This window comes from Tiliqua scincoides, chromosome 3 (assembly GCF_035046505.1).
Source record: "Tiliqua scincoides isolate rTilSci1 chromosome 3, rTilSci1.hap2, whole genome shotgun sequence".
NCBI lineage: Eukaryota > Metazoa > Chordata > Lepidosauria > Squamata > Scincidae > Tiliqua > Tiliqua scincoides.
The window spans coordinates 75,878,795-75,893,541 of NC_089823.1; the positions used below are offsets into that span (position 1 = coordinate 75,878,795).

At 43.2% G+C, this 14,747-nt stretch overlaps 1 protein-coding gene across 1 annotated transcript; it reads right to left on the bottom strand.

Moving 5' to 3' along the window:
- Nucleotides 1-1,963: 1,963 nt before the first annotated feature.
- Nucleotides 1,964-12,087, bottom strand: PRDX4 (peroxiredoxin 4). Its single transcript, XM_066622432.1, has 7 exons — nt 11,563-12,087; nt 9,066-9,183; nt 8,360-8,476; nt 7,189-7,311; nt 6,505-6,635; nt 5,392-5,426; nt 1,964-2,101 (listed from the first exon to the last, which is right to left on the bottom strand). The coding sequence occupies exons 1-7, from the start codon at nt 11,825-11,827 to the stop codon at nt 2,051-2,053; spliced, it is 840 nt and encodes a 279-aa protein (XP_066478529.1). The 5' UTR covers nt 11,828-12,087; the 3' UTR covers nt 1,964-2,050.
- Between the last annotated feature and the right edge of the window lie 2,660 nt (nt 12,088-14,747).

The following is a 14,747-nucleotide window of genomic DNA, read 5'->3' on the forward strand; positions in this document are numbered from 1 at the left end:
TCCCTGCACATTTCCTGCCCCCAGTACTAGCCATGCTTGCTGTGGGATTGGCCGGTGGTGCCTGTGCTGCTCTTGCTGCATATCAGACATAGCACATGCAGGACCTCTGGGTGATTTCAGGAGGAAAGGGGGCTCTGTAATAGCAGTCCACCACACTCTCCTCAGCTGGTCCTTGTCTAAGTGGGGGCAAAAAAGGAAGTGCTGGTTAGGGGTCCTGCACAAGGCATGACCCAGGAAGCATGTATTTGTGTCTTACTAAGTGGCTTCTGTGGTGTTGCTTCAGTGCATGGCCCTCCCAGGCCTAGTTATGTCAAACAAGATGCAGATCTCTCAACTTTCCAGGACATAGCCCTGCATGTTTTGCTGCCTGGGTTCATGGCCTGGCTGTAGCTGGATGCTGTCTTTAGTTGTGCTCCTTCATGCAATTAGCCAGTTGGTCAGACCACCCTTCCCAACTGCCAGCCTTTCTGGGCTCCACAGCCAAAAATTACCCCCAAGCTCCAGGATCTAGTGGCATCTTTTCTTGACCCTTTGTCTGCCACATTGAGGGGTAATTCAGCAAATTGTCACATCTTTTCACCCTGCAGATGCTGCTATAGGTTTGTTTTTTAAGTAAGAATCCCTTAAATTCAGTGCTCTCCTGGGAGGGTTTTTCCCCACAGGCAGCTTAGCCGCTGTAGCCTGGGACAGAAGCAGTGAATACAAAGTAGTAGTAATAATAATAACAACTTGGTATTTATATACCTACCGCCTTTCTGGTCATCGGATTACTCCTCTGACTTTATTCAAGGCAGTTTACATAGGCAGGCGTTTCTAAATCCCTCAAGGGGATTTTTACAATCATAGAGGTTCTCTCTTTCAAGAACCAACATTTCAGAATGGATCTTCCTGGTTCCAAGATTTTTCACGCATTCTGTAGCTGCTAGGCTAGCACAGGGACAGTGATGAGTAGGAAGAGTGGGCACATGTTAACCCTTGGTCAGCTGGCCTTCTCCCCAGGGGTCCTTTTCCCTTACAGGCTGTTGGATTCTTTTCAGGTCAAACTGACATGGGGCTGTTGTCCGGCAGCTGCAGCCTGGTAGGGTGGTGACATAAGTCTCCATGGACCCCATTGGGGTAGCAGTCTTCATCCTTTGCTATATGTAGGCAAGGAGGGCATCTCTGCAGTGCTGTGTGCAGTCTTTGGGCCTTTGTTGTTCTTTGGTCAACACTGATGGGATTGTTGGCTCCACAGAAACATACAGATCCTTAGCCAGGGAAGTGGCATTCACCCCCCCCCCCCAATAAAAGGAAAAAGTATCAATTTTAAAAGGAGTGAGGGGGAGCACCTACATGAGCAGCAGCATCAAAGAGAACTTTGTAGAAATGTGCTTGTTGTGGCCTTTAGTCAGGTTTTTTTCTTTTCCCCCCTTTCTTCTCGTTTGCACTACTTATAATTTCCAATCAGCAAGCACAAAACACGATACAGCTGAATCACTGAATCATTGCCTAGGTCTAAAAGTATTGTTTGTTCTATTGAAAAATAGTATCTGCTTAAAAATGACAGTTTTTTTCTAGAAGTATTAGGTTCGGAGCAGGTATCTGACCTCAGTAATGGACTAGATATGAGCTAAAAAATTAAGGCTTAAACCAGATAAGAAAAAAATGTTAATGGTCACTGAGATATCTGAACTGAGTTTGGGTCCACAGCCTGTCCTGGTTGGAACCTGTACTCCTCTGGAAGGATCAGGCTTACAGTTTAGGAGTGTTCCTGGATCCAGCTGTGTTCTTTCATGGTCAGGTACAAGTCCATTGTTAAGGAATGCTTTTACATAGCTCCAGCTTGAGATTGTGTGTTAAAATTTTTGCAGTGCTTCAGCACCTCCATATCATCATTCTGCTTAGAAATGATAAAGTACCTTGGGGAAGTACTCAAAAAAGACAGTACAGTATTTCTACCATTAATCAACATACATGAAAAATATAAAAATGAATGGAACTTTATTGGCAGCTTCTTAGTTGTAAACTGTGTGTTTAGAAGAAAGCAAACTGTATGTTTAGAAGAAAGCCATCAGTTCACTTTATCAAAATACTTCAATTTTCCTGCAGGGTCTGGAATTATCTGTAAAAGAAAAGTATCACCATCAAAACCCAAATGAAGTAAGACTTGTTTTATCTAATAGAAGGGTATAACTAAGAAAATGAAACAAGGCCTTAGTTGATTGAAGACTGCATATTAGCCACACCCACCTGTAGGTGATTTGCCTAAATTAACACCTGAATCTAAGTGTACTTACAGCTCTTCTTTTGGCCACCACACTCTCATAGCATCTTCAGGTTTGATCTAAACACATGTAGAAGGCATGGCTACAGATATTAATGTGCTTTGGTACAAATATATCTTGAGTTACTGCTGATTTTGCACATACGAATTTATTCCCAAGATTTTTATTCTGCCCTTCCCCCTGCCCCCACATATATACAAAGAGAGCAAACCCAAGATGGCTAACATCCATGACAGATGCAGTTTTAGTTACTTGAGCTGCATAATTTTTTCCAGTGCATACTTGGCCTAACTACGGAAGACCACAGATGCATTAATACTATGTTATAAAAAACCGTGGCGCCTCTTTATCCACAGATTCTGAATCTGCATATTGCACCCACTGCAAGTTCTAAGCCCATGGCTGGAGAACCCACAGAGGAACTCACGGACACAACTTCTGATTGCACCCAGGAGATCTTCTGAGTTGCAAGGAGGCCACACATGGCCAATCCGTGACTCAGAATGCCTGCTGGAGCCTTATGGCAGGCACTTTTGGTTTTAACAAAAACCTGAAAAGCCTGCAGGCATTCTGCAGAGCAGAGAGGATGAGTGCAACCTCCCCGTGCCTTGGAAAATAGACCAGAGCAGTGGTTCTCAAACTGGTGGGTTGCGACCCACCAGATCATGTAACACTTGCCCCGTCCCTTTAAAGAGCGGGTGAAGGGGAGGGAGGCAGCTAAGGGGAAGGGGGATGCTTTGCACTTACTTCAAGAAGGCAGGGCAGCAGCAGGCTGCAGGTGGTGCGGGGAGCCCCGCGCAGCCCTGCACAGCGCTCCCAGAAGCTTGGAACATTCACTAAAAGCAGGCGCAAAGCACTTCCGTTTTGCAGGAGGTACTTTGTGCCCACTTTTAGCGAATGTTCCAAGCCTCAGGGAGCCCTGTGCAGGGCTGCGCAGGGCTCCCTGCACCTCCTGCAGCCCTGCCTTCTTGAAGTAAGTGCAAAGCACCCCCCTCGCCCCTCCTTAGCGAAGTGATCCTGGGGATCGCGTCACTGCCCTAGCCTCTCCCCCACAAGAACTTACTGAGGGAGTAAAGCTCCATCAAAGTTTGAGAACCTCTGGATCAGAGGATTTCATTATTCACTGTTTTGGCCATCAGTGGGAGTTCTGGGAACAGAATCTTCACAGATGCCAAGGACTGACCTGTAATGCATTTAAAATAGTTTCTAATGACGTTAAATGACTGTACATCACATCCATTCCCATTAAGAACTGCTCTTAGAATGGTGCGTAGACAAATTAAACCCTGTGCATGAAACTGAACTTAAAAAATTGCAACTGAAATGAAAACACACTAGAAAAGAGCAAGAATGCTCTGCAATAATACAACATAGGCTCAATTCAGATATCATGCTTTGGTTACTGGGAACTTCAGTTGTTTTTGTACTCCTTTCCTTTCTTCCAATGTCTAGCGACATAAATTCTCCTTTCCTTTTCCTGGTTAGTGGTAACTATAGTTACACCATAGTAGACCATAAACTATAGTTAGACCATGGTAAACCATAGCACTGTTAATAAGAAAAGGGGGAAAAAGAACAAGGTTGCCCAAAGTGTTACTTAGCCCATGAGATGCTCTTGAGCAATCAAGCCCAAGATACATAAAGCACGCCACTGATTAAAAAATTTCTAAAGAAAGAATTAGCATGACTTTATACTAATAATAAACCTGAAATCAACATATGCCTACTAGACACACAGAACAAATGCAGAAAGACATTTGTGTATACAGATCCCAAAACCATGAGATTTAGGGCGCAATCATATCCCATTTTTCCACACTGACATAAGAGCAATGCAACTTCAAGGTAAGGGAACAAACATTGCCATACCTTAAGGCGACCTCAGTAACTGTCCCCCAACAGCAGGATGCAGCACATGCCCCACTGGCACAGCTATGCCAGTGCTGAAAGGTTGGTTAGGATTGCACCCTCAAGCACACAATTCAAAGTTTGATTTCAGTTGTACCTAATTTGCTTCAATTGTCCCCAAATGCAGAGGGTGGATAATAGGAAGGAGCTTTGTCTTTCAATCAAATTAAAAGAAACAGAACTACAGCTAGTTAAAATAATCTGAATCGTTGAATACATAGTTCTCTTGTGACCCATCCACAGCCTCACACGTGAAAAACCAAGTTATGGTTTTTTTCCTCCCTTTGTATATCTTCATACTTGCACCATTTAAATTGTTGACAAAATAGCTCACTGACAAAACATGGCTTTGGAGTTTGTTACTCTGGAAGTCTACAGCTGTAGAAACAAATGGCAACTAATAATGCAAAATGTTTTTAAAATACTTGATAATCTAAAAACTTGAGTGAACATGCTCAAAGACTGGGAATCTCATTCATCAGCAAGGTTTGATACTTGTGCACTTACTGATGTAAATTACCATGACAGCAAAAATGCAGGCATTTGGTATTTTCTGGCTACTACTAAAATGCTTAGGGGCAAAATTTTAATACTGGTTTTAGCACAACCTATTATAATGCTAACGCTGCATGAAACAGCTATCAAATTTGTTTTCAAAATACACGTAATTACTTCTGATCTTCCCCAAGTGTGTGAAGCCAGGGAAACCAACATATGCTAGAAGAGCAGGAAGAAATAGATACACTGTTAGTGAAGACATAAAAGGGAAGCTTTAGCCATGAATGTCTGCCCTGAATGACTGAACTAATTAGGTGCTACTGTAAAACTGTATGCTCTGGTTTCCTAACACTACAGCATTTGCAGGTAATGGAGGAACTAATTAGTGCTGCAGTTTTCAAGGGATGATGAGAAATTTTAACACTTGAGTAAACGCTGGCAACTGGCACCATGAGCTGACTCAGGATCTACATGCCATTATTTCAAAAAGTGAGTGAAATGTGGAACATGTAAAATGTTGCATATCCCTCTGGAAACACTTATATACAACTAGTTTGCCAACAGCTACTGTATATGAAATACAATTGCAACAGCTAGTTGCAAACAACACTCCTGTCTTCTATAGCACATCAGTGATATATCCTTGCGTGATATGAGCACATTATAAAAACAGAAAAAAATACAAAATTTCAATATAGTATGCATAAAAAGACCAACTTACGGTTTCACTGCCTGGTTTCCAACCAGCAGGGCAAACTGAAATGACAATGAAAGGACTGCAGTAAATTAATGAAATTAATGACTGCAATGAAATTAATCTGCAGTAAAACAACTGGCTTCCTATTCTTGTTCTGCAGATTAGCCCTAATGCATGTAAGTATCTATTACCAAGATAAGAAAAGCATTGGTATTCTTTAAGCACAAATGTATATAACATAGTACAGCTAAAAAGTTCTCAGCCTAAACAGAATGCACTTGGGTTGAATATTGTGATGAACACCTTGTTTCCTCTTATTCTGTTGCTTATATTTTGATGTATATCTCCCAGATGCTTGTGCTGGTTCAGCAGTCTAAGAGGTGCTGGGGCAGCCTCCTATAGTAGTTTGTTCCAGACAGCCATATGCTGGATATGGATTTGGTCCTTCTCTATGTCTAGACTAGCCAAGCCAACTACTGGGACTGGCATGTGCCTACCAATTATAAAGCAAAACCTGCCTGTCTAGGTAAAGAGGGGATGGAGAGATCAGGTGGATTTCACTCATCTAATAAGTTAACTCCATGACACCATCAAACCTAGCTTTTTGAAGTTCAAGCACAGGAACACCTGGATGTGCTTTGTCAGGATGGCAGATGGAACCAGTGCTGTTCCCTGAAGGTACACCTCCTTGCTCTCTATTAAGTACGGGATCAGGGATTCCTGGAACAATGCAAGTAGCTAGTCAAATGCCAACTTCTGATTACTAATGATGAAGTTGTTCCACTTATAATGGCAATCTGTGGTTCAGTTTGGTTGTTGCAATCAATTATCCTGCTTCACTGTCCTGTGGGCAGGAATTTACACCTCTACAATAGAAAGTATTCACTAATACCGTTCTGATTTTTGTGATGGTTTTTACATACCATATTATAGGGAGAAACTAGCTACATAAAGTTCAAGGCCCACTGGGACTTTAAGTTCAAATTGCTGAAAATGTGAAACTCTGAAGTAAACACTACAGTGAGTCTGTTTCCAAAAATATTAATACATACCCAACTTCTTAAACACATAATTCAAACAGATGAGGCTACACCTTAGATTAATTCTCACTACTGATGTATTTAAGGGGAAAAATACCTTCTCCGTGTCTGTCAGTGTACTGGAATGCTTGTACTAAACGAAGAGTTTCATCCACTGATCTGCCAACTGGCAGATCGTTCATTGTTATTTGTCGAAGAACTTTCTTGTCATCAATAATAAAAAGACCTCTGTGAAAACATGAAAAAATTACATAAGATATGTCCATTTGCTCACTCTATCTAGATATTGAGAACTGTGTCTGGTATACTCCTGCACATAATATATATTGAAAATTATGCCCCTCTAAAAGATTTAATATTGGATTCAATTTTGTGATATATTTATATTATGGTACACCTCAGGGATCACTGAAGTGATTATTTTTAACCTAAACCTAAGGACTGGGCTCTTTCCAAAGACCTTTCCAATGAGCTGCTGTTGTAAAACTAGTGGTTCAAATCTTGCAATTGTTTTCAAACAAGCTCTCATATACTGAATACAAAAGTTTGCATACAGCATTATTAAAGAGGTGGGAGACAAGAATATGCCTCAGCTCCTATTTATGAGCTTCCTAGGGGCATTTGGTTGATCACTATAAGAAACAGGATGCTGAGCTAAATGGGCCTTGGGTCTGATCCAGTCAGGTCTCTTATGCTCTGAGAAGAAACATGGCAACAGTTCTTAACTCTCACATATTTGCAGCAGCAGGAGAGGGAGAAAAGATAACAATGAAAATTATACCTAAGTGTGTGCCCTTGGTCCTCTAGATAAACACCATAATCCTTTGAAATCTGGTGTGTCAAATCTGAAAGAAGTGGTATCTTTATTGGCCCGAGTCCTCCTTGTTTTCTTGGAGTATTAATCCTACAGGAATAAAGAAGATAACCATCCGCATCAAGAATTATTTCATACTTACAAACTCCACTTTGTACCAGTAACCTAAGTATTACCAATGAGCAAACATTTTTTTTCCTTCAAAAGCATATTTTAATATTATTTGTTCCATCAGATTAAACTAGGGGTGCCCAAACCCCAGCCCTGGGGCCACTTGCAGCCCTCGAGGACTCCTAATCAGGCCCTCAGGAAGCCTCCAGTCTCCAATGAGCCTCTGGCCCTCCGGAGACTTGCTGGAGCCCACGCTGGCCTGATGCAACTGCTCTCAGCATGACAGCCAACTGTTCGACCTCTCACTTGAGCTGTGGGATGAGGGCTCCCACCACTACTTGCTGTTTCACATCTGTGATGCAGCAGCAGCAAAGGAAAGGTTGACCTTGCTTTGTGCAAGGCCTTTTATAGGCCCTGAGGTATTGCAAGACCTTCATTCATTCATATAAGTTCCATCTCTAATATATTCATTTATGTAAATTTATTCAAATTTTAAATGTAAATTAATCCTTTTTTTCCTGGTCCCCAACACAGTGTCAGAGAGATGATGTGGCCCTCCTGCCAAAAAGTTTGGACACCCCTGGATTAAACAAACAAAAAAAAACTTAAAAGATTAAGTTTGCCATGTAGGATTCTTTATGTAAATGGATTTATGAGTAAATAAGAGGTATATTTTTGATCAATAGATCATCCAAGATATCTTATTTTAGAGTCCTCAGACACCCTATCAGTTCATTGCAGAAGATCACAAATCCAATTGGCCTTGGCATCTCCTCTCCTATCCTCAACCCCAATGCCTGCTGCTCCCCTTGTGGGAGTTTTCTGTTATCAGTCTCCTCTTCCCACTGAAAGCCGTGCCATGAGTGAAGAGCTGTACTTTTGAAACAGCAGTAGGCACCTAACAGTGCGCATACGCATCCAACTGGATTTGGTCCCATGTTTCCTAACAATCGTGCTACTTTTAGCTATAAAATTTAACAGTTAGCCACAAATAAATTGTTCAAATTATATTAAAAAAAAGACTTACCATGCTAAATGAGTGAAATGTGAGTCAACCGAGCAAGCTACTAGTTCAGCATTTATTGCTCTGAATTCTTCAATTCTGTCACTGAAGGCAATTATCTCTGTTGGGCACACAAATGTGCTGAAAAAAAGGTTAAATTCTAAATTTCTGAGAGCTAAAAACAGTTTTCTACTTAGCTATATTTTAGCATACTAACTTCTACAACAAATACATGTTTGTTCCTTTGCAAATCTTTCCCTTACATTAGGAATCTAATATATTCTACTTTAAATATTTCCACTAGTGTATTTTGTTGCAATACTTTAACATCTTCACAGTAGTTGAATACAGTAATTACATATTCTGTAACCAGTTGGCACAGCTGTTGGTAAGGCATCCTAATCAATCATGGTGGTGGCATACAAGCATTATGATTAAACGACACACAACATTTAATTTAAGGTTTGCAAACAGTAGTCAGGATCCACATACTTTTTACACTAGGGACCATCTGAATTGTAGGAGAAGCCATCTGAAATAGCATTTCAAGAAACCAATATTAACCTCCAGCTGCACTGAGAAATAACCATTTGATATAATAGTATTTATAGGAGTGGAGATCCTCAACATAATGCCTAAAAGTGGCAACTAACAACTGCTATGATCTCTTTAATTATCAAGAAATACTGTGAAAATATGCGTGTATTAGGTATGCAATAGTTTCACTTACAAGTCAAGAGGATAAAAGAAGAAAACAAGGTATTTTCCTTCATAATCTGATGACTTCAGTTCTTTAAATTCTCCATCGATGACTGCTGTTCCTTCCCAATCAGGAGCTGGCTTAGAAACTTAAAAAGAAAAAGAATGAACTAAAAACAACTACAAAACTATGTAAAGATACTATTTCTAATGCAATAAATGAGCATTTAAAAACAAATCATGTTTAAAGAAGCAATGTAAGTGAAATTTCTTTCAGTTGTGGTTCTTATGACTTGCTGCACTAGTGTAGTAAGTTCTTGGGAACTGTTATGCCAATAAAGCTGTATGAATGCACTATAACACACACACAACATTTTTGTAGTGCTGCATATAGGTATGTCAATCCAAATGACTAGGATTTGAATGTGAATCATTCTTAGGCAATTCATAAGATAAGCTTGGCTTTTTAAAATATTATTCTTTAAACTGTATTAAAGATCTAGAGTTCCATTTACCATATTTTATTCATGAAAACCAGTTGTAATTTAGCATTCAGTAATTAAGTCATTAAATAATTTAGTTATTAAGTGTAGTACAGCAGAAGACCAGCAAATATACTTGTCACACAGGACCATTTATGACAAGCAGAAAATGGAATAAGACGGCAATAAGATAGGTGTGAAAATGCTGGCATTACCAAATTAGGAATATTAGACAAACATGTTAACCTTGAACCCATTACATGGAACTAAAGTTCCAATCCTATGCAGGGTTTCTTGGGAGTAAGCCCCATTTAACACAATGGGACTTACTCTTGCATAGACATTTCTAGGATTGCACTGTGAGTCCCATTCATTGTAAGTAACTTATTTTTACATTATGCATATTTTAGGATACTGAAGTTTATCATTAATAAAACTGTGTGCTCTGAAATGGTGGCTCAGTATTGAGAGAACTATACTACTGTACACTGATGAAGGTTGTGAAAGTGAGTCTCTGGAAAAAAAATACTGGCTTTTTTCACAAACTTAATGTGACTTCATTGATACCTACCCAAGGCTGCAAAGGAGGCCACAGGTTACCAGTGCTTAATGCCACTTAAACCAAACACAATTGAGAAACAGATGACTGTGGTTTGGACTGCAGCCCAAGTTTGAAATGAGGAACAAAGACTTTTGCTCAGTGATTAAAAAGACAAATAATGGGAGCCCTCACACTCTTACTGAGTAACTCTATGTGGACTATTCGTAGCAAAAATCTAAAGCCACAGTCCAAAGAATCGATATATGCTTGTGTGTATTTCAGAGATGGAACTTCACTTGCTAATTCTGTCAAAAAGGCAAGCCACATTTTAAACCAAACAGCAGCTTGTCTTTATAATGCAACCCTTGCACTTTCTTCTTTTTTAAAAATCTGCTGTAGAATTCAAGTCTGCTATTTTCTTATCAAGGAGCACTTACTAGCACCTTCTCAAAAATTTTGTACAACACATTAGTTCCATGTACTGTAGCACAGAATGTCATTCTATCCTTTCAGGACTATTTACATTGATTTTTTTATTTTAACTTCAAAAATGAGCATCTTTTCAGCAGTTGACAAGTCAAATGCCTGGTTCTCCTTCCTCCCTGCACTTTAAAAGCACAAGTTTTGTCTGACGTGTCATTTGCCAAGGGCAAAGCAAACATTTGGAACAAGCGGGAGGTGTTGCTATTATACATTCCACCCTACTAGCAGGGCAAAAATGAATTTCATATTCTTTGCCTCTTTTTAGAAAGCAGTATCAACTATTTTCTTACAAAACTGGGTTCAGTCTTCTTAATTTCTGGAAGCACAGCTTCAGTCCTGTGGCAACTGACAGGAACAGCTTTACTTTGGCAAAAGCTTTCCCCAGCGGTCCACAAAACTTTCATGCCACAATAAAAAGGTTAAGAGCACCAGCCCTGCTCACTTTCTTTCTTTCACACCATCCCACACCTTTCCTCCCCACTGGAATCAAGAAGGGCACATTCTAGCAAAAGAATGAATGGCCTTCCCTCATCCATTTATGAGGTTTTCTGCAGATACCAAAATCCGAATATCTCCCTTCACTACCTTACTAGCTGTGTGGGATGGTGTGAAAGGGGACTGGCAGCCCAATCCTATCCACACCTTCCTGGGAGTAAGCCCCATTGACTCTAATGGGTCTTGCTTCTGAGTGGACATGCATAGGAGCGGGCTGTGGCGCTGCAATTCTATGCGTGCTTTCCTGGGAGTAAGCCCCACTGAACCCAACGGAACCTAGTCCTGAGTAGACATGCCTAGGATCAGGCTGTGAGGCTGCAAGCCTAGCCACACTTTCCTGGGAGTAAGCCCCACTGGACACAATGGAGCTGACTTCTGAGTAGACATGCAGTAGGCCTGAGCATGTGGGCGGGAAAAGAGGGGCTGGGGTGGCTGCCCCGCGCCCGAGGAAGCCGCTTTCCTCGCAGGCCGGGGCTCCGCTCCACCCTCGCCTCCGCCTCCCGCCGCAGGCCCTGCGAGGCACCTACTCTTGGCCTTGCTGAGGTGCAGCGAGTGGTCGATGAGCGGCACCCGCGCCGCCTCCCCGGGGTACACCTGGCCCCCGGCGTAGTAGTGGCACTTCTCGTCGCCCCAGCCCTGCGTCGCGTCCGCCGCCGCCTCGTCCGTCATCGCCGCGGCCGCCAGCAGCAGCGCCAGCCACAGCCCGCGGAACGCCAACCGCCCCAACCGCCGCCGGCAACGTCTCCCCAGCCCGCCCGGGCACTCGCGTGCCCGCAGCCCCTCGGCCTCCATGGCGCGCTGCGTCTCGCCGCGGGCCTCGGCTCGGGAAGAGGCACGCGCAGCGCCAGGCCCGGAGGAGGAGGAGGCCGCCTCGGGGGCGGGACCGGGACCCACACACGCCCCACACGCAGGCAGCCGCCCTTCCCGCTCGCTGCTGGCGAAGACTGCAGGGCGAGGCTGCCCTCCTCGCCACGAGCCCCGCTGACTGCAGAGGACGGGCTCGGAGGCGCTTCGGCCGACCAAAGAGGCGCCTGAGGGGGCATGACTGAGACAGCCCATGCGGGGGGTGGACAGAGAGGTGCTCTTTCCCCTCACACTTCACCAGCACCAGGGCACAGCCACGACAGCTGAGTGTTGGGAGTCAGGACAGGCAGAAGAAAGTATTTCTTTGCTCAGACTGTGGTTGGTCTGTGGAACTCCTTGCCACAGGATGTGGCGATGGCATTTGGCCTAAGTGTCTTGAAAAGGGGGTTGGAGAGATGTATGGAGGAAAAGGCCATCACAGGTTTCTTTCTTTACCCAGCATGTGTCTAGTCTGTGGAACTCCTTGCCACAGGATGTGGCGATGGCATCTGGCCTAAGTGTCTTGAAAAGGGGGTTGGAGAGATGTATGGAGGAAAAGGCCATCGCAGGTTTCTTCCTTTAGCCAGCGTGTGTTTAGTCTGTGGAACTCCTTGCCACAGGATGTGGCGATGGCATCTGGCCTAGGTGTCTTGAAAAGGGGGGGTTGGAGAGATGTATGGAGGAAAAGGCCATCACAGGTTACAAGCCGTGGTGGGCATGTGCAACCTCCAGATTTTAGAAGTAGGCTAGCTCAGAATGCCAGGTGCAAGGGAGCACACCAGGATGCAGGTCTCGTGTTGTCCTCTGTGCCCCCTGGGGCATTTGGTGGGCTACTGTGAGACACAGGAAGCTGGACTAGGTGGGCCTTGGCCTGATCCAGTGGGGCTCTTCTTAACAGATGTATTCTGTTTTGACAGAATTTTAAAAGCCTCAGAGCCAATCCTATGCATGTGTATTCAAGAAGTCCAATTATAGCCAAGAGAGGGAGGTGATGGTGGCAGCAGCAGTGGCACTTCCTTCCCTTTAGAAAGGGGCTGCTGCTGTCCCAAACCTCTTCTTGTATGCTCTCAGTGAATAGGAGGAGGGTTGAAGTGCTGACCAGAGGGGCTCCCTAAGCAGTGGGCTGGAGGAGAGAGGCAGCCAGACAGAGGATCCTCATCAGTTCACCACCCTCTCCAAGGCGCTCCTTGACACATTGTGTTTATGTCACGTCAGGCATGGACCCGCCCTGGCCCAGTGGCATCTAACTTAGGGCACAATCCTAACCCCTTATGTCAGTACTTTCTGGCACTGGCATAGCGGTGCCAATGGGACATGTGCTGCATCCTACAGTTGGGTGTCACTCACAGAGGCCTCCTCAAATGTTTGTTCCCTTACCTCAGAGCTGCATTACCCTTATGTCAGTGCTGGAAAGCACTGACATAAGGGGTTAGGATTGCGCCCTTATCTCCATATAGGGAATCATGGAACCACTGCATTTTGGTACCTATTTTAGTTCTGTTTTAGAACTGGATAATGTCTTTCTGGTAATGCCTGAATAACCTGGATGACCCATAGACATTGTCAGCTGTGCAGGTGGGTGGGACACCAGAGTGGCTGAAACCATCTGCTGTGGCAAATGCACTAGATTGTGTGCATCCAGATGCCTAGTAATTGTAACCTCAAGATAAATGAACCTTGAAAAGGAATATATAATAGAATACTCAGATATACCAATAAACAACTACAGGTTGAGTCTTGTTATTTGCCTGGGTACTGTTCCCAGAACTCATGTGCTTGGCAAAAATTGCATTAAAGCAAATCCATTTAAAAAACAATGCCCCTTTGCTAGGCAATTTAAAAACAGCCTTGCTGAACTTTGTGATGCAAGACAGAGTCATTAGACAGACAATCCATCAATCAGTCTCTCTCCAGGTGCTTAGAAAGACTTCACTGTGAGCCAGCAACCCCTCACCAGGTGACACAAATCCTAGTGATGCCATTGATATATACCTAATCCATTACTGAAAGCAGACCTTATAGTGCAAATCTGGATGAGTACAATTTTACATTAATTTCATTGGGGTTGGATTCCCAAAATCACCCTAAATCACTAACAGCATAAGGAAAAAGTTGTATGGCATGATAGAATAGAATAAATAACATTTGATATCTACATTATTCAGCATCAATAAAGTGTTGTTGTCGTCAATGATGAATATGTTTCAGAAGTTCTAACATTCCATAATTAGGTTTAGTACCTCAGGACCCAATCCTATCCAAATTTCTAGCACTGGTGCAGCAGCTATACAGCCCCAAAGTAAGGGTCCAAATGTTGCCTTATTTTGAGGAGCCTCTGAAACTGCCTCCCCACCACAGGGTGCAGCGCATGCCCCATTGGCACACTGCACCTGCGCTGTGGAAAATTGGATAGGATTGGGCCCTCAAGCTGTAGTTGCAAACATCTTGAGGTGCTACCACTACTATCTTACATTTCACCTGTTTTTCCACTTTTCCAATGACTTTTTAAAATCTTCTATTCTTTAGTGCCAATATTCACAGTATTTTGTAGAAACACAGCCCAGAAACAGATACACTGTAAAAGGGAGCATGTAGTACATGTGTTTTAAAAGCATGGGGATGAATTTTCCATCAGGCAGCATATCTCACACAGACGGCACCTCTTCCCCAGTCATGCTGAGGAGCCAGGGCCTGAAGAACACTTCCTCTAAAGCAGCAATTTTCAACCTTTTTCATCTCATGGCTCACTGACAAAGCGCTAACATTGTCAAGGCACACTATCCGTTTTTTGACAATTCACAAGGCACACCATGCTAGCAGCTGACTTGCATCCCCAGTGGCCCTATTAATAAATGCCCCGCCCCAAGCT